The 21229-nt window shown below is 34.0% G+C and overlaps 2 protein-coding genes across 2 annotated transcripts; both read left to right on the top strand.

Annotated features, from left to right (window-relative positions):
* The first annotated feature begins 9903 nt into the window (after positions 1 to 9903).
* On the top strand, positions 9904 to 11247 carry LOC139816688 (uncharacterized). The gene has a single exon (XM_071784348.1). The coding sequence runs from the start codon at positions 10223 to 10225 to the stop codon at positions 11231 to 11233; it is 1011 nt and encodes a 336-aa protein (XP_071640449.1). The 5' UTR covers positions 9904 to 10222; the 3' UTR covers positions 11234 to 11247.
* Positions 11248 to 11417: 170 nt separating this feature from the next.
* On the top strand, positions 11418 to 14662 carry LOC139816687 (uncharacterized). The gene has a single exon (XM_071784347.1). It carries the CDS (start codon positions 11419 to 11421, stop codon positions 14515 to 14517), a length of 3099 nt encoding a protein of 1032 aa, XP_071640448.1. The 5' UTR covers position 11418; the 3' UTR covers positions 14518 to 14662.
* Positions 14663 to 21229: the final 6567 nt, after the last annotated feature.

Raw genomic sequence — 21229 nt, 5'->3', positions numbered from 1 at the left:
AAATTCCATTGATAATATACTGGCACATATAGACGCATTTACAGTAGGAAAGGCAAGTTTCTACGATAGATTTAAATTGGCAAAAAGCCTAGTGTCAAGTTTGCCCCGGTCTCCCCTACATATTTGAATATACGTATTAATAATGAACTTTCTTATTTTTATGAATCAAGCATAATCAGAATTCTATAGAAATTATTGTTTGTATTTGTATTTGAACTATTTGAAGTGTTAAATTTGTAATAAGAAATGTTTATAATATTACTTAATGTGATATATTTGCATAAAACTTCATCGATTCAGTTATACATAACAATTTATTACTTTGATATTAAGTATATGTGAAAAATGAATGAATTCATGAGAAAAGTAGAAGTAATGTTTAATGCGCAAAATGTAAATCTTATATATAGACACGTGTGAAACATTGTTCTTTAAATTTTCTGCTCTTTGACAAAATAAATATTACGAATGTATATAAAGACGTTCTTACTTTCCATATTTTACTTTCTTAAAAATATCAAGAAATAATTGATATAAATTTATTGCGGTTTAATATTTAACATGCATAACAGATAAATTTTGTTATTAATTACCTTGATATAATAACTCTCTTCAAATGGAAAGAAATACGACAAATATTAAAAAGCCTTGAACATCGGATACCATGCTATATATAATTTCTCTCCATCGATAAGTATGTTGTAAGTTTCAGGAATACGGACAAGTCGAGTTGGCCTTTGATTAAAAAGTGAAATGCATCATCCATGATTTGAGCACGATTGAGAACATGTACTCTGATATATTGGTCAGAGTTTAGATAGTCCGCGATTTTTTCCAGACTCTGGGCATCGTAATTAACGCGATAATATCCTGTTGTACAATCAAAAAATTGATTCGATTATTACATACTTTTGATCAATTTTTGCAGACAATATTTTTAAATACTTGTACTTTATTTATGATTAATAAATTAGGATTATACAGAAATGTACTATAAATAAAATTGCATAGTATATATAAATTTTTAGGTTTATATATATACTGGGTGTCCCAAAGCACCTTTGACAACGCTCGTGAGGAGGCAGAACGGATCGAGATGAACAAAAAAGTCTTATACCATTTTGCGATGTCAAGGTTGCTTTGGGGCACTCTGTATAATAGAAATTGTGAATTTTATTTATTATAATATCAAATTACACTGAGATGATTTTGAGCCGTCGTCTGTATATTATATCCTGGTTTTTAATTAATTTGTGCATAAAGAAATGTGATTTAATATAAACACTTGAGATAATATAATATGAAAGAACAGCTGGGAGTAAAGGCGAAGGTAAAAAGAGCAAGATTAGTAGGAGAAGGAAAAATAATACAGTCAAAAATAAAAGATCAAGAAAATAAAAGAAGAATAATGGAAAGCAAAAGCCGACTGGGAAGAGAAGAAATCTACATTGAGAGTGACAGAACGGTAAAGGAAAGGGAATTATAAAAGAAGATTGTGAAGATGGCAAAAGAACAGAGAGCGCAAGAAAAGGAAGTGGTAGTTAGATATTGGAAGTTAAAAATAGAAGATAAATGGTACAGATAGAACAAGGCCAAAGCAAGGTTAGAATTGCAGACGTTTTTCCAATCAGAGGACGGCGGAAGAGGCGAAAAGGATGGCACGAGAATGGAGTAGAGAAGGACAAGAAGGCACATAATAAAAACAATGAATGCAAGGAAGCTAAGAGGAAAATAAGTATAATGTTCTGAAATATGGAAGGAAAGATAAAGATTTCTGGGACTATGTGAAATGGTTTGACATAGTCAACCTCACAGAAACCTGTATAGAAGAGGAAGGGTGGAAGAAGATAGAGCATCTACTCCCAACGGACTTTAACTGGGAAATACAATATGCAAAGAGAGATAAAAAGAAAGGTAGAGGATTTGGAGGCATGATAACCAGAATAAGAAAAGCAATTAAAAAAGAAAGCGTACAAAAGGACGGCCAAGGGATAATCAGCTGTGACTTGCAAATCAGGAAAGAAAAATGGAGGATCATATCAATATATGTACAACAGAGAGGGAAAGAAAACACTCTTAAAAGAGATGAAGGAATTAATAGAAAATGAAGGCCACAGGAAAACAATAATACGAGGTGATTTCAACGCCCGAACAGCCGAAGAAGGCGGGATTTTGTAGAATGGAGAAGAAGAGGATAAAACAAGGAAGTCGAAGGATAAAATTGAAAACAGACAGGGAGTTGAATTTATAGAGACAGTAGAAAAAATGGGACTTGGATTACTGAATGGAAATAAAGAAGGTGACGAGCAAGGAGAATGAACGTTTGCAGGAACACTAGGAAGCTCGGTAATAGATTATGCAATTTGCAACGTAGAAGCATGGGATGTAATAGAAGAATTCAAAGTAGGAGAAAGGACCGAATCAGACCATATACCGTTGGAATTAATACTACAGACAACCGCAAAAGTGGAAATAGAACAAGAAACAGAAAAAGAGGAAGAAAAAGAGATAGAAGACTGGTCAGAAGAGGGAGTAGCTTTTTACAAAGAAAACTTAGAGAAAAGGAAAGCAGAAAAAAGGTATTCAAGAGGAATGGGATGAGTTAGTCAAGAAAGTTAGAAAAGCAGTGTGTAAAAGAGTCATCCGGATTAAAAAGCCAAAGATAGGAGAAAAAAGTGGTGGGACAAAGAATGCAGAGAAAGCAAAAAAAGACTGAACCGAGTGTTAAGGCAAATGAAGAGAGGAAAAATTGAAAGAAGGAGATATACAGAAGAGAGACAAAAACACAACGAGTTGTGCGAAAAAAAACAGAGAGAGGAAAGGGAAAAAGAGCAGAAAAAGATAATGGAAATAACCAATGAAACGGAAATTTGGAAGTACATAAAGGAGAGAGGAGGAAGAGAGAAGCCGGATAATAGCATCGGAGAAGAGCAATGGAAAAGACAATTTATGGAATTACTAGAGGGAAGAGATACAATTAAGATAGGAAAACAAAGAATCAAAAGAGCAGCAAAAAGAAGTATTAAAAAAAAGTATAGAGGAAAGTACTGATGGTATAACAGAGGAGGAAGTAGGCAGAGCAATAGCAAGATTAAAGAAGAAGAAAGCAGCGAGAAGACGGTATAAAAAATGAAGCTTGGCTTCATGTGAACAAGGAAACGAAGGGAAAACTAAGAAAAATTTTACAAAAAATATGGCAAGGAGGAGAGATACCAAGTGGATGGAAAGAGGGAAAAATATACCCAATACATAAAAAGGGTAGCAAAAAAGAAACAGGAAATTATCGAGGGATTTTACTTCTGGACACAGCATACAAAATATACGCGATAATCTTGGAAGGAAGGTTAAGAGAAGAAGCAAAACGGCTTAAAATATTACCGGAAATACAAGCAGGTTTCAAAAAAGGAAGAAGCTGCATAGATAATATATATGCATTGAAAACAGCAGCGAAGAAAGTGCTAGCAAAAAAGAAGGGAAAGCTATACGTTTTTTTTTGCAGTAAAGGCGGCTTTCGACAAGGTAAATAGAGAGTTGCTATGGAAGAATATAAAAGAACAAGGAATTAGTGAAAGACTAATAAAGAGACTAAAAGATATATATAAGGAGACTAAGACTAGAGTAATATCAGAAAACAAAGTAACAGAAAGATTCTGGACAGAGAGGAGACTAAGACAAGGCTGCCCCCTAAGCCCATTACTCTTTATATTATATTTAGCAAATGTGGAGGAATTTTTGAAGAAAAGACAAGTCGGAGGAATTGCAATCGGCAGAATAAAAATATGTGCACTTGCATATGCAGACGACCTGGCAATGTTGACGGAGTCTGAGAAGGACATGAAGAGAATGTTGAAAACCCTGAAAAAATATCTTGAAAGAAAGAGATTAACCCTAAATGCGGGTAAGTCCAAGATACTAGTTTTCTGCAAAAAGCAAAGAAGTCAAGAAAGAAAGTGGAAATGGAAGAATGAAGAATTAGAAGAAAAAAGAAAATTTAAATACTTGGGTTTTACGTTTAAGAAGAATAACAAGGACGATGCACTATATGTGGACAATGCACAGATATGGGGAATAGGAGAGAGGAAATTTGGAGGAGACTTTGACAGAAGAATTATGATGTTCAATGTTATGGTGAAAAGCATCATGTTGTATGGAGTAGAAGTATGGGGATGGAGAGAATGAAAAGAAGTCGAAGCGCTACAGGAAAGGTACATAAGATGAATTTTAGGATTGAACAGGTGTACTCCAGAATACATATAGTTAGAGAGGAGGCAGCCATAGAGAAGATATAAGCCTAGAAGCGGGAGAGAGAGCGATAAGGTATCAAGACAGAATAAAGAACGAGTTAGAAAACGTGATACTAAAAGAGTGCAGAAAAGAAATGGATAAGATAGAGTGGGAAAGTACAAACTGGGGCAAAAGAATGAAAGAACTATATGAAGCAGGAGGAACGAGCCGTTGGGAAAGAGAAGCTATAGGAATAAATACAGTGGAAGAATGGATGGAAAAGTATAAAGAAAAGCAGCTGGAGGAAAGAAAAAATAAAAAAAAGTCAGTTTCGGCGAAAGAATACAAAAGGTGGAAGGGAGTACGAAGAGCGAAATACTTGGGCCAAAAAGGAAAAGAAAAACTACTGAAGACTCTAGCTAGATTCAGATGTTGGAGAGGAAATAAATACTGGGAGGAGGACAGTAAAAGAGAATGTAGATTATGTGGAGAGAAAGAGAAAACTTGGAACCATATTCTGATGGAAACTAAGGCAATGGGCATACCGGAAACAACAATAATGTCAGAAGGAGGAGAAGGAGTGGAATGGATGATGAAAATCATCAGAATGAGGAGGGTAATATTGTATTGTGTGTATATATATATATATATTGCAATCGGCATACATATATATATATATATATATATATATATATATATATATATATATATATATGTATATATCGTGAAAAGGTATAAAATAGATTTTTTTGCCTAAACCAGAGATTGATATGGTTTACCCGTTTAAGAGGTATTTAGGGTAAAAAATTGGACTTTTTGAAATTTGACCCTAAATAACTCCCGAATGGGTCAACGTATCAACCTCTGGTTTACGATAAAAAAATTTTTTTTAATGCTTTTTCAAACGATATACTACAATATAAGAAGTTTCATTTAAAATTTTTGAGTTGAGATTATCCTGCGGCACACACTTGGAGGAACAACCCATTTTAAATAAGTAGCTCCTTGAAATAATCAAACACGTATTTCGTAATTTTTCATAATTAAATATTATGTACAATGCACATGTACTTTACACACAAAAGAAATGCTTGCGTTTGTTTAAATAAAATAAAATTGAGGAATGTAATAAGATTGACAAATGTAAAATGTATGTGTGCTAAACATGTACAAGTATACGCAGTATATTTCTCAATTAGAACTTACCTATTTGTTTAAAATTAACTATAATCTAATCTGTATCCTTATATGTAAAAAGATATTTATTTGTCGAAACATACTGCATTGATTTGAATAAAGGAAAACCAGGATCCTCCTTTGTGGTTGAGATATAAGGTATCCACCATTTCTTTTTACTTGTGTTTGTACTTTCTATTGTTACTGTAATGACAGTCCCGTTTTGCGTTACGTTTATCACAGGATAGTGCTCTCTCGTCGTCCAAGCTTCCATTCTCTCTTTTACATTGAAGTGTTCTACGTCATACTTATTATATATGCTTTTCGTGAGCAGCTTGCATAGCAAGTGCCATAAAGTGCCAGAAAGTATCAATATTTGTCTTTCCAGAATAAGAAGAACTGTAAAATTTAATGACATAATTTCTAATAAATATTCTAATAAGTTGCATTACGTAATTTAAAATTATTACATTTTTATACTAGCAGAAAAATTTATATTATACTTCATACATGACACAAATCTTAAATCATACATCACTTAAATTCATTATTATATTTCCTAGTATTTTAGAAGTTATGATGTTACAATTTTTACTTACTCATAGCTCAAATATTTTTTTAAACCATCCTGAAACACGAATTTACGAAGCACCTGTTGTAACATGCGCAATATAGCAGGTGCTACGGAAATTCACGTCATAAAATAAGATTATATATATACGTCTAAATCTGTATTTGTTGTAATCTACGTAAATATTCGTCAAAATAGTTAATCTTGTAAGAAGATAATAAATTTAGTTTCTTGAATTAATTATCTTCCTCTTTTCTTTTTTATTATAAATTTAAATTATAATAAAATAGAGATAAATGCTCATAACTTATTCACCTTTGACGTTTAAATATTTATAGATTATTATCTAATTTAATTATTAAGTTACCTTTGATATAATAGGCAAAATAGAAGCCTGAATCGATATCAGAAATACTGTTTACTTCTGATATAAGAGGTTTCATGATGAAATCAGTATCGAGACGAAGAGATTCTTGTAGAGTTTGAACGACAAACAAAAATCTTTTATAAGGTAATTTGGGAAAGCCTAGACATAAAAAATTTTAATGTAATTTAATTTAATTTAACCGCTAAAAATAAACCGGATTAAATACTCATATTGACAGCATGCATCACTATCAGACTGATTGTGAATTATCACTTAAAATAACTTTACTATTTTTTATTAATTCTAGGTATACAGTAAAGTTCCTGTAGAATGTATAATGTCATTAGTTTGTATTAGGTAGTACCTGAAATAGTATATTGTGTTACAAGTGCTGTAAGATGGAAATTGGACGTGCGGAGTGGACGCACGAGCCGGAGGCGAGTGCGATCACCCGCACGTTCAATTTTCAACTTAACACACGTGTTACACACCCTATTTTATGTGGCAAGTGCCTGGAAAGTAGTCTATCACGCACGCGTAGCGTGCGTAATAAGGCACTTTCCATGCACGTGTTGCATAAAAAGACTTTGTCTCGACTTTTATTATATTATATTGTATTGTATTAGTTTTACTTAAATATGTACGAAGGTTGGTATAAAAGTAACGTTTCTTAATTTCTTTTTAAGAAAATTTTATTTTTAGAACTTTGGTGTTTACATAAGTTTAATCTTACATCTTTTTAACTCAAGAATAAAAGCAAACACTTTTACCGCACGGGTATACAGCGTCTTATTTACAGATGGCAAAAGTGTACAGAAAGAGATGGTGATTATGTGGAAAAATAATAAATGTGCACCATAAAGGAGTAGGATTAAACTCATGTAGACCAAAGTTCCAGGAATAAAATAAAAAAAAAAAATTAGGAGGCATTACTCTCGTACCGACCTTCGTATATATGTCTTATTGTTTTACAAAATTACTTTAACTAAAAAGTACCTGATCGATAGCGTCTATTGCAAGTAGCGTTGAAATACCCTGATTCAACCACATGTAAGACCAGGAAAACGGACCGATACGGTCACTATAAAGGCACTGATATGCCATTGCATGTCCTAATAAACGGGCAATGTCTATTTGACGCATTGGCGGATCGTTCTTTTCATCAAATACAATAGCTGTTTCTCTAAAAAGCATTTTGTAATAATGCGATTTTATTATATGTTTTTGTTGTTTATTCTGCTTTACTGTATTAAGCTTGAGTTTTATTCGTTAATTTAACTAAAATAATATCAATTTAACTAAACCAATGGAGTTACAATAATACTACACAGAAAAAAAGAATATTCTTAGTTTTAACATCGAAATCTTGAAATGAGATTATATTGTGTTAAGGGTCCATTCGCATCAGTAGGTCCAAAAAATAAGTGATTTTTGTGAATTTTTTGTGGAGAAAGTAAACAAAATAAATTATTCAATATTTTTGGATTATATTTATGATACTTTTAGTAGTTATACAAATTTTTTCAGCCTATTTAAATAATTTGGCGAAGCGGGATACTGGGCAACGCGCCCAGTAGGTTGCTCCATGGCGGAAGTCCTCCAGGTCGTAAAATGTGTCTGAAACATCAAATTAATCGATTTTCCTGTTCAGTACAAGTGTCCCTATAGAGTAGACTAAAAAAAATTATTTTGAATAAAAATTCATAAAATGGCGGCAGTTCAAAGAGAAAAATTTTTTTACTATAAATTTTCTATACTTTTTTTGCTTATATAAAAAATTAAATATTGCATATATCGATATGATTGTAGTCTACTCTATAGGGACACTTGTACTGAACAGGAAAATCGATTGATTCGATGTTTCAGACACATTTTACGACCTGGAAGACTTCCGCCATGGAGCAACCTATTCCGCGCGTTGCCCAGTATCCCGCTTCGCCAAATTATTTAAATGGGCTGAAAAAATTTGTATAACTACTTAAAAATATCATAAATATAATCCAAAAATATTGAATAATTTATTTTGTTTACTTTCTGCACAAAAAATTCACAAAAATCACCTATTTTTTGGACCTACTGATGCGAATGGACCCTTAAATGACGAAAATTTGCTTAAATAAAGTCATTATATAGTTTAACCAAGAAAAAAGGTTGAAATAAAGAGTTGAAATTTCTAATAAAAAGATTATAGTCATCTTGCGTATATACGAAACAATCTACCTTCTTATAAAAATGTCAACTTTTTATTTAAAAATTTGTTTCTTGGTAGAACTATGTAATGACTTCATTCAAGCAAATTTTCTTCGTTTAACGTAATATAATCTCATTTCAAGGTTTCCAACTTTTCCAACGTTGAAACTATAGATATTTTTAAATCAAGATGTTCTTTTTTTTCTGTGTATCTTGTATTAAAATAATAAATTTTGACACATGTGGTGCATAAAAATAAAAAAAATGTTATCTAATACAAGGTATTGATTAAAAAATTTCAGTTTTTAATATTTAACAGCGTAGAAAAAAATTTTGAAAAATTTTTTTTTTGCAAAATAATAAGCTAATATGTGTATCAAACATGTTATAATATTAATATGCTATGCATACACATGCTACACATGAAGTTACAAAATAAATTTATATTATTCTATATTGTTCTTATTTTGGAGATATGATATATGTAAGTATTATATATATAAATAGTATTTAAATAAATATAAAAAAATATGTATTTCCAAAATCTCTAATATTAATAGAAACAATTATCTTTTTAAACATATATAAATATGTCTTTCAACATTTGTTATTATCTATAAGAAATAAGTCCCAAATTTGACACGACATCCTGTTGGAAACCAGGGATTGCGACATGAGATAATTGCTTTAAATTCTGCAAATACATCCTCTGCGATTTGAAATATTGTGTGATTTTGTCAAGCACGGTAAGAGTAAAGTATATGTCATAATAATTTAATTGCTCTCTGTGTTCGATGTGGACATCACTTATATTAGTAGATGAAAAAGACGATAATAGTATTGCTGAGACTTGATACGTGGGTATTTGAGGAGTTTTCTCAAAACGTGTCTGTATAATATCAGGTTGATCAGTTGTAATTATCTCTTGCCTTGGCATATTCGACCAAACTTGGTATGTTTTAGGATGTTTTATGTTAATGCTAAAATGTGCCGGATATATCCGATCGTCCCAACAAGGAAACAATCGTCGAGTTTCCATTGGCCACAAGGTCTGTTGCGACTAACCATCTGTCACATATTAAAGGTATGTTTCAAATAATTATAAATATTCAATTATTGTGACTATATTAAAATCTTCAGTTGTCACACCTCTTCTTTCGAACACATTTGTCACACGGGGTCAATTTGACCAATTTTCAAGTAGCTGCTGTTCAAAAATCAAAAGTTTAAGTGAATCGCAAAAATTTTAGAATTAAATTTAAACATTGTAGAATGTATTTTTATTATAAAAAATTAACTTTTTGCATCATGTTTAAAAAAATTCTTAAAAAATTGTAAGTTAAAAAAAAGACACGACTTCCGGGATTGAGTAAGTAGAGAGAGGCACGCCTGTCAAACGGTCAGTGTTTTTTCGAGCTCATCTGCCGTTCCTTCGCCGTGGGGCGACTTTGTTTCAGGTAGTTTGCATTCTCAAATATGCAGGACTGACTGCAGATATAAGTCAGCAGTGAGGGAGTCGAACTACGGACGAATTCGGGGATTCTGTGCGGCTGCGACAATTTGGAGGTTAAGGGTAGAGGCGGAAACAGGCACGGAGAAACCGGAGTCGGAGCAGCACGAAAGCAGGTCGATAAAGAAGAGAGTGACAGGAGGAAAGAGGTGCCGAAGGGATAAGAAGCGAGAAAAAAATTCGGATGGACGAGAAGAAGGAGGAGGACAAGAAAATAGATATTAATCTTAAGAAAAGCGAGAAGGAAAAGAGGACGATAGAAAAAGGTACGGGAGGCAGGCCCACGAGGGCGGAGGAGCTGTCAAAAATAAGGAATAGGACAGGAAGCCAAGGATCAATTACAGAATACGTAAGGAAAAGAGGAAGGGAAGAAGAAAAAGAAATAGCAGAAAAAGCGGAAAAGGAAATTTTGGAAAATTTCAGCAAAGAAAAAAGGGTGATAAGATCGCCGCCAAACAAGGTTAAAAGAGAGGAAAAGAAAGAAGGAGATATGGATGTGGAAAGAATGCTGAAAGAGATTTTAGTGAAAATGGATGATCAAGAGAGAGAAAGAAAGAAGGATAAAGAAGAGTTAATGAAAAAGATACACGACCTGTGTGAGGATTACAGAAAGAGAGAACTGCTTTGGGAAGAGCAGAAAGCGAGTTTAGAAAATAGAATAAAACAGCTGGAGGAGAAAGTGGAGAACAGGGGAGGTGAAAAGGTAGAGAGCACTGAACTAATGAAGAAGATGAAGGAGATGGAAAGAAACGCCGAATTAGCCGAAAGGAGAAGAAGAAAAAACAACATAATCATAAAAGGAATGAAAGTAGAAAATGGAGGAGAAAGAAAAGAGAAGATGGAGAAATTTCTTGAAGAAGTCACTAAAAAGAAGGTGGAAGTGGACGAAGTGCAGGCAATTGGCCGAGGAGAATACAAAATGACGCTAGTAAGATTCAATAGATGGGAAGATAAAAAAGAAATAATGGCAAAGAGGAGGGAGATAGGAAAGGCAAGAAACATATTTATGGATGACGATCTGACGGCAACAGAGAGGCAGATACAAAAACAGCTATGGAGTATGGTAAAAGCAGAGAGAGAAAAGGGGAAGAAAGCAACGGTAGGATATCAAAGAATATGGATAGACAATTGCGAATGGAAATGGAATGAAAGAACCGAAATGCTGGAAAGTAGAGATGCTTTTCGGAAAGAGTAGAGAATAGAGAGGATAGGGAGAGGGAGAGAGAGGGAGTGAGAGAGGAGGGAGAAGAAGAAAATAAGGTGGAGAAAGAAAGAGGGTTAAGGATATGCTTTTGGAACGTGGCGGGACTGGCTAATAAATGTGAGGAAACATGGGACTATTTGGAGAATTTTGACGTGATAGGACTAGTTGAAACATGGATGGAAGAAGACAAATGGAGGAAGATTAAAAATAAATTGTCCGATAAATTCATTTGGAATTGTGTACCAGCGAAAAGGGAGCACAGGAAAGGAAGAGCAAAGGGAGGGATAATAACAGCAGTCAACAAGAATTTGAAACTTATAGAGGTTAGGGAGATTAGCGACAAAGTGGTAGAAAGCAGATTAGAGTATAATGGAAACAAATGGAGAATAATCACGCTGTACAGCCAAAAGATGGAGGATACGATGGAAACACTAAGGGAGAGGATACAAGAAGAGGACGAAGAATGGTTGCTAGTAGGAGGTGATTTCAACGCGAGGACGGGAAGCGGAGGAGGACCGATAAATGAGGAGGAAGAGAAAGAAAAGAGAAGTGAGACCAGAAAGTCGGTAGATAAAGTTGTAAATAGAGAAGGACGTATATTAATAGATAAAATAGAAGAGAGAGGATGGGCTATATTAAATGGGAGTTTCGGAAGGGAAGGGGGATGGACGTATATAGGAGAATTGGGATCATCGGTTATAGACTATATCTTAGGGAATGACAAAGCAGGAGAAGAAATTAATATGGTTGAAGAAGGAGTTAGAACGGAATCGGATCACGTCCCGCTGGAGGTGGAGTTGACAGGACCACGAGTGTTGGAGACAGGGAGAAAGGAGAAAGAAATGGAATTAGAGAGAAGCGACTGGAGAGAAGAAGGGAGGAAAGAATATCATGAGAAATGTGAAGGATGGTCGAGCACACAAATAGATACAGAAGACATCTGGAGGGAGATGAAAGAGAAAGTAAAGAGCGCTATCACGAAGCATAAGAAAAGGATAATACCATGGAGATTAGGAAGAAAAGAATGGTATAATAAAGAATGGAAGGAAAGGAAAAGGAGATTGAGGAGATTGATGAGGGACTGGAAGAAGGGAAGGATCGGAAAAGAAGAATATGTGAGGGAAAGAAAGGAGCACAAGGAATGGTGTAAGGAGCAGAAGATGAGGCACGAAAGGGAGGAAGAAGAAAAGTTAAGGAACATTAAAAATGAAGCGGAAGCGTGGAAGTATATAAATAAATACAGGAAAAAGAAAACTGAGGGGATAAGCGAGGAGATACAAATGGATGAGTGGAGAGACCACTTCATGGAAATGTTAGAAGGGACAAAGGAAAGAGTGGTGTTAGACATTGAAGAGGAGGAAGAAGATGGCACGAGAGGGGAGGTAACAGAGGGAGCCGAAGAAATATCGAAGGAAGAGGTGATTGAAGTAATAAAGAAACTGAAGATGGGAAAGGCAACAGGAGAGGACGGGATTGAGAACGAGGCGTGGAGATATATGCAAAAAGATGTAGGTGAAGAGTTCCTGAAGCTAATTAACAGAATATGGAAAGGAGAGGGTATACCGGGAGATTGGAATAAAGGCATGATTAGTCCAATATATAAAAAAGGAGAGAGAAACGACCCAAAAAATTACCGAGGAGTTACTTTAATGAATACGGCGTACAAGATATATGCAAGTATCTTAAATGCGAGGCTGGAGAAGGAGATGGAGGCCAAGTTAAGGGAAGTGCAATTCGGGTTTAGAAGGAATAGAGGAACGATGGATGCAGTATACACAGTAAACTATGTAGCGAATAAGGAGCTGAGTAAGAAAAGTGGAAAGGTTTTTGCATTCTTTGCTGATCTTAAGGCAGCTTTCGATAAAGTAGATAGAAGGAAATTGAATAAAATTATGAGGAAGATAGGAATTGAAGATAATTTGAGACGAAGAATAATGGAGACATACAAAGAAACGAAAAATGTAGTGAAGATAAGAGATAAAAAGACAGAGGAATTTTGGACAGGAAAGGGACTAAGACAAGGATGCCCGTTGAGCCCGAACCTATTCAACTTATACATCATGGATTTAGAGGAAGGAATGGAAAAAGGACAAGCAGGAGGCCTGGTGATAGGGAAAGAAAAATTCTGGACAATATCATACGCAGATGATATAGTGTTAATGGCGACGAGAGAGGAAGAATTGAAGAAAATGATGAGGAGGCTCAAGAGGTATTTGGAAGGGAAGGGTTTGAGTTTGAGTCCAGAGAAATCAAAGATAATGGTGTTCGAGAAAGCTAGGGGGAGAAGGAAGAAAAGGGAATGGGGAGGAGAAAACATAGAGGAGGTCAAAGAAATAAAGTATCTGGGATATATTCTACAGAAGAATGGGGGAGCGGAGAATCATATAAAGGATAGGATGAAGAAGGCTACAATAGCGATGAAGAGGACATGGAGCATTGGAGAGAGAATATTTAAAGAAGATTTTGAAAGAAGGATGAAAATGTTCGAGGCACTGGTAGAAAGCGTGGCATTATACGGAGCTGAAATATGGGGGTGGCTATATGAAAGCAGACTAGATGTGATAAAAAGAAAGTATGTTAAATGGATTTTAGGATTGGATAGTAGAACCCCGAATTATGTAATAGCAGAAGAAACCAAAATGAAGGAAATAAAAGTAAGGGCAATAAGGAGAGCTGTGAGGTATGAGGAGAAGGCGAGACAGTCAGGAAAGAAAATAATTCAAGCATGTATAAAGGATCTAGAGAGGAGCAGACCAAGGAAAGAAGAAAGTAAGTGGGAGAAGAAGAGAAGAGAACTGATAGAGAGGGCAGGAATGGAGAAGGAGCAGCTAAGGAGAGAAATGGAGGCGGGAGACCGAGAGGCGGTGGGGAATCTTGTAAAGAAAATAGAGGAAAAAGAGAAGGAGGAGAGACAGATAAAGATAAACGAGTCAAGGTACAATAGTAGCTATAAAGAGATCTTAACAGAGGAGTTACCAAAGTATCTACTAGGAAAGAAGAAGAAAAAGGATAGAATGCTGATAGCCAGATACAGATGCGGAAGTGAGGTGAAAGGCAGTCAACATTGGAGAGAGGAGGAAGATAGAAGGTGCAGAATATGCCAAAAAGAAGAGGAGAACATAGAGCATATACTAAAAGAATGTGAAGCGACAAAAAGCGAGATACAGTTAAAAGAATTTTTAGGAGAGGAAGGAAAAGGACTAGAAGTAATGAAAAGGATAGAAAGGGTTAGAAAAGAAGCGGAGGAAAGGGAAGGGATGGAGGGTGAAGAGTAGGAAGGGAAATTGAAAGACAGTTAGAATGTTGAATTAGTTTTAGAGTTAGCTAAAATGATCTAAGTGATGTATAATATATATGTATGTTAAAGAGAAAGTTATATGTTTGCAAATTATGTGTATGTTTGTAAATTTATGTAAGAGTTGATGGAAGTCATCCTAAGCCGCAAGGCAAGGATTAAATAAAATTATTATTATTATTATTATTATTATTAAAAAAAAAACACATTTTGCGGAAAAAATCATAACTCCTATTTTTCAATGTTTTTTGCTCAAAATTTTGCATAGTACTCTCAAGATCCCCAAAGTGAAAAATGGAGTTACTTTGACTCCAAAGTAACTCCAACGATAACCGAGGGTTAAAAGTTAATCCGAGGATTGTATGAATCAGCTTCTGTGAACGCTATTTCGAAATCAATTTAATTTTTTCGATCAGTTTTGTTTTATTATAATATGTTATCACGCTAGAGGATATTTTTCTATACACAAGTAGTTAAAATTCCATTTTTATTGTGATAAATAGTGGTATTTGTAGTGCAGCATGTAGGTGATATACAAATGCAATATAAACTTATAAATTATGGAAAAAAGTTTAATGTTTCTTAATTTTATTTTACTTTAACCGAAACATTTTTGAAAGTTTTTGAAAAACATAAGTATAGCAAAATTGATATGAGAGAAACAAATTATTTTATGCTACATTGCTGATTATTGATTATTATTGTTACGCATTTTTACATAATTGTGTAATTATATTTAAATGTCAAGGATGTTCTAGATTTTAGTGAAGCGCCATAACGTTTAATTGGTATCTTATCATCTATGTATTACAAAACCTACGTTCAAAGTTTTTTATATGTCTTGATGAGAGTAAAGTATCGGAAATGCAAAGAATAATAATTAGAGGTATTTGCAACGCGCGCATTGCTTAACTATCTACCTGTAGCATTTTTATTTTTACTCACGTTCTGTTTCCGTCATCATTTATGAATGATGTTCTGAAGATGCTTCTCTTGTTACTATCTTTTACATTGTTATATGTTAAATACAGGTCGTAATAACCAGATAATTCCTCAGCGAAAGAGAAGGTACAAATGTCAGTTTCAATATTCAATATCAGTGCTCCATGCCAATTTTCGTTGCAGATATCTGTAGAAAAGATTATTATTTATGAAACACAAGATACATACCCAGACACATACCCTCATAAAGATCAGCTGTGCTATCTGGGATAGGTACGAATTGTCATTCAAAACGCAGCGCAGAGTTTTGTCATTTTTATCTCATAGAGACACATAATATGACAGTATTATTGTGTTAATAATTTAATATTTTATTATATCATATATTGTTTACAATATAAAAATTATTTTATATTGCGGTGGCCGCGTGTGCCCCTACCAATTAAGATGATACCACACTAATTAACCGCTAGCTCGCGGGCAAAACGCGCTTTCTTCACGCTCGGTCGCGCCGACTAAAATATGTAAACAAAATCGGCAACAATACTCGTTGCCCTGACCGACGCGCTCTCTTCTACGATCTCATCGGACAACGCTATCAACAAGAGCAAATTGGTGTGCACATACTTGTGGAGTCTTTTACTATCGCGACTCGCATTACAAAGAGTCACATGATATTTTTGGGGACACATTCTCCACATGCATCTTAACCATCTGCATACTCCTCTCCTACAATCATCATCATCTCCACTCACAATAACATGTTTCGCAAAATATATTTACGTCGTGTTATAATATCGCATTCTTCTTGCATTCTTTTCATCACGCGTCTTATGATTATATCTAAATCAGAGATTACATTTCCACAAATTTTATGAATCTCCTAATAGAATATATGTTTTATTATTGTATGTCAAGATTTTCTTGTATATCTTATTTATTTTATATTATGGCATTACGATTTACATTTGCTTTTCGATTGTTCTTTAAATAATCTTTGACCAGAAGAGTTTTGATTATGTATCACTTTATTGTGTGCACAATAAGGTTTTTAAATTTTTATAAAGCAAAATTATATATATTTATTTATTTTTGACATTTCGATATTTTTAATATAACACTTAATATAAACATATTAATATAACATAATATATAAACATATTAATATAACAATATATAACATAAATTAAAGCAAGTAATTGCACTGTAAACCGCACTAGGACGAGAAAATTTGTTATGGAGGTAACCTAAAGAATGAATAGTATCCGTTTTTTTTTCAGTACACCAGAAATGCTTTAAAAATGAGTTATTATTATAAATTTACGGATATTTTTTTCAATGGATTTATATATTGTATTTCCAGTTGTGCATACAGTAGTTTAAAATAACGAGGGATTGAAAATATATTTCATTAAATGAACACTACACACAAAAATTTAAAGGGTACAATTTTAATGGATTTTTTTCGAAAGCATTTTTAATCAGATTAATTTTGTGCAACTAATTTCAAAGTGATGGACATAATGGATCAACGATGTTTAATGTATGAAATATATACTTCGAATTCCGTCTTTTGAATGATTCAAACGTGTTCTACGCTGCGTGCTGCGTGTTTGTTGCATTCTTGTTTAAGTAAAAGTACAACTTATACTTGAAGATGTAGGCTGCATTCTAATATTTACTGTCAGTACTAAAAATTTATATTTTTTAAATATATTTTATGTCACATAATATACTATAGATTTTCAGTACTGACAGTTGTTGATAGTAAATGTTGAAATGTAACTAAAATATGTATAATATATTGAAATTGTGTGCCGATTAGAATATAATTTTTAGAGCAATTAACTACAGTTATCGTATTCTTACCTCGATGCGGCTGTGAAAGGTTGTTTAATACGAGAATGTAAGGAGAACGGTCTGACTGTCCTGAGAAATCTCCGAGAACTGACGAGGCAATAGGTATCATAACAAGTACATAGTGTCGATACATGTAAACAATGTATCTAACTAGATGGCTAAGGTGAGAGTATAACGAAAGGGGATATATGACAGTGTTGACTTTTCTAGAAGTTTTTGTTCTGATAAAAGTACTACGTGGTAATTGTTTCTTAATAAGCAGATGAGAGAGAGATTTTTATCATGTTGAAATATAGGATGTTTAATTTTGCAAATATAAAAATTTACAAAATATGAAAACAATGAAAACACCAAAAATAATTATATTTGTAATAAAATGTTTAAAGTAATCTGGAAGTATAATGTGAAAACATCAAGAATTCTCAAAGTAATGAATATTATTCACGTATCTTACAACTGCGTATATCGTGAGTATTCTGTAAAATAAGAAATAGATTCACAATTTGCAATTTCTCAATGTAAGAGCGATTATATACAATTAAGACTTAATGTTTCAGTTATATTTAAATTTACTGTGTGGAAACTTACGACGTCTCTTGTGTGATTAATGGTGGATAATAAAATCGGATGTCCGTTAAATTTACGACTCTCGACGTTTATCAATGGCTCGACATCATAATGTTTCGGTAAAACATAACTCTTTGTCATACGGTCATCGACTTCAGTGCATAATTTGTGTTAATTGTTATCAACAAAAGGCATTTTGAAAGTATATAATTAGGTTCCTTCATGTATTTTACAAACACTTTATTCCAAGTATCATTATCTGCTGTTATTACGCCATTACAATTTATCCATTCTTTTCACCAAGGCAAAGGGTTGTAATACCTATTAGAAAAAAAGTTTATTAATTATTTACGGGTGAGATTTATTGTGCTCGTGCTCTTGCATCTTGATCAGATAATTTATTAAGCATTGCATAATTATAAATTGCATAAATATGAGAGCTACTTTAATTAAAAGTTTAAAAATAAGAAAAAAATATACATATACCCTTTCGGATAAGTTAAATATGTTTTTAATTCAAAATGAGCCTGTTTTTTGCATTCAGAAGAACCGAAAGCACATGTCCATCTTGCGGCTTCTTGCTTTAAACTATTGATAGTGATATGAGAAATTAAGTGATTTCTGATCAATTGTTTTATATCCATTATGTTGATGAAATTTATTCAATGTTTCTATCATTTCGCCCTACGAATTATTAAGAAACATATAATGATTACATTGATTTCTTGTTATATTGATTTAAAGAGCATAAGAATGTCTATTAATTATAAAATAATAATTTGGATTCGTCTTAATAATATATTTAACGAAAACGTGGTACGCTTTTATATGAAATCTAGTGAAGTTAATACCGATAATATTAGACTTAGTATAATTCATCTGAATAAGGCAAAACGAGAGTATCTCGATTAACAGATATGGTGGTTACGTATCTGTCGTAAATCTAATTATCCAATAAATACCGGAAGGGCAGATCAAGTCTGTTAAGCAAAATGCGTGGTACACGCTTATCCGATTTGTCACGGAAAGAGATTGCTTCTGGGTACTTATCGTAGATGTTCGTTTCTTAGTGCCGTTGAAATGACGGCGTAACTGAAACGTGAACGAGCTTCGATGTTTCGATGATATCCACAGAGATTTGGCGGGATCCGTCCTTCGTCAGACGTGCGCAGTATAGTTGTTCTCTCGATGTAATCCCCGAAAGCAGAGTCAATCTCTCTATTTGTCTTTTGCTATGTAAGCACGCACTTTACATGAAACCGGATACGCACGTGTAGTTACGAGGAGGAAAACGTGAGAAAAGGTAGCCGGCAAGTTTTTTATCATATTGTAAGCCATTGACAGCATAATCATCAGCACTTTGTTTCTTACCATGATATTATTGTATTTTATAATGTTCGGAATAAAACGGAAATCTCGCGTAATATTATAACCAATCTAATTTATTTCTAAACTTAGCTTTCTATCGGGAATAACCGGGATAATTCTAAAAAAAATCGAGCGACAGAAAAACTGTCGCACTTTTTCTGCGTGTGCCGATCCGACTCTCGCTTTGTCCCAACTATTTATCTTGCGCCCTGCGGCCCCGAGACAAAGCGAGAAACGTCGGCGAAAACAGCTGATCGGTTGTCGACCCCGAGATCAGTCAAACTTTGAACTAACTGATTATTTGGGAAGTCGACAGCCGATTGGCTCCGCGCATTTTTCGGCTCGTTGCCGGAAGTCCGGGGTTCGCGAGAATAAAATCCCGAACCTCCGCGTGCGGACTTCGCACTCATTGATAGCTAATTGCGACAGAGTATCGTACAGCGCGATGTTTTGATTCAGGCGTTCAGCGATAATCTCGGCTCGAGGCTTCGTGGCTCGAGTTTAAGTTTTATCGAGTTTCAACGGTAGATCACGCGGCTCGCGTAATTGCCGTAGCTAGTTCGCGAACTCGCGCTAGTATTCCGTGGCTCGAGCAATCGCGAAAACCAACATTGTAAATAATTGTAAATTGACATTGTATATATAGATATTAAATCAGTTATCGACAACAATTCGGTGTTCGCATTGACTTTTCGCCTTTTTGTACATTTCTTCCTCCGCTCGCGTACATATATAATAATTATGTAAATATATAAATATAAATTTTATAATATTGAAATCTCTTTTTTCAGTCGTTATATCATGTTTAATTCTTTTATATTAATCTATTTTTATTATTTTATAACTTAAAAAAAATACTCATGAATATTTTTTATTACAAACATTTATGTGAGAAAATATATATTAAGATTAGTATTTATAATAAATATAGATATATACAAATAGTAAATATAAATGTAAACATTAAACATAACATTGAGATTAAATATTAAACATTATATTAAACGGTATACTATAATTTTCCAAACTATTAACAAAAATTTATGAATAAAAATTCCAAAAGTGATTCACGTGTCGCATTATTTCAGATGAGCGTAATTCTATTTTGCGTTTAAAATATGACATTTTCTCATAAATTATTAAATCTGATGTCACCACTAATGCCTTCCATTATCTAAAATAAAATTGTTCGGCTAATTAAAAGCATGTATTTAACATTAACCCTAGACAGACTCACTGGGGTGTACGGGACCCCACGCGAAATTCAAATTGAGCCCCTGCCTTAGGAAGGTTAGTTTTCATACCGAGACCCTAACCATAATTCAATTTAGTCATCCGGCAATCGACCTCTGTGATTCAGCGAGTGCGTTAGATCCGTGCAGCAGCTATGACCGAAAAAGGAAATCGTTTGGGGTATCGTACACCCCAGTGAGTCATTTACGCTCGACATTTACCACAGTGAAGTATATTTCAGATTTTTTGTAAAAATCGGTAACGAAAAATTATACACTTTATAGCATTGCCCGGAAAATTCTACCCCTGTTTCTGTTAGAAACGGGCAATAAAAATCGTGAAGAGATTGTGTAGGTGTAGACATCTGTGAGCATAGTGGATTTATGAGTGGCGATACGATAGAATGTTCATAGATGGCATCGGTGTTACAGTTCCCTAGTTATCTTTAGCGTTAAGAGTTTCGCGCGCGCTGCGACGGCGACGTTCCCGAGTAGAAATTTCAGTTACTGTCTGAACAGGTCCAGATCAGGTGTGCCATAATACATAATCTGGCCCTGGTAAAGTCACCTGACATGGTCCTGACAAGATGTGTAACGCATTGCATGTTCAGGACCGGATTTCATTTACCTAATAAGGACCATGTCAGGCGAATTAATGAAAACCCTTATATTCACCCGACATAAAAAAATTTGTTTATTTTGAAATTTTATTACTATTTTTTA

The sequence above is a fragment of the Temnothorax longispinosus genome, chromosome 7 (assembly GCF_030848805.1).
Source record: "Temnothorax longispinosus isolate EJ_2023e chromosome 7, Tlon_JGU_v1, whole genome shotgun sequence".
NCBI classification, from domain to species: domain Eukaryota; kingdom Metazoa; phylum Arthropoda; class Insecta; order Hymenoptera; family Formicidae; genus Temnothorax; species Temnothorax longispinosus.
This window is presented reverse-complemented; position numbering and strand designations above follow the sequence as displayed.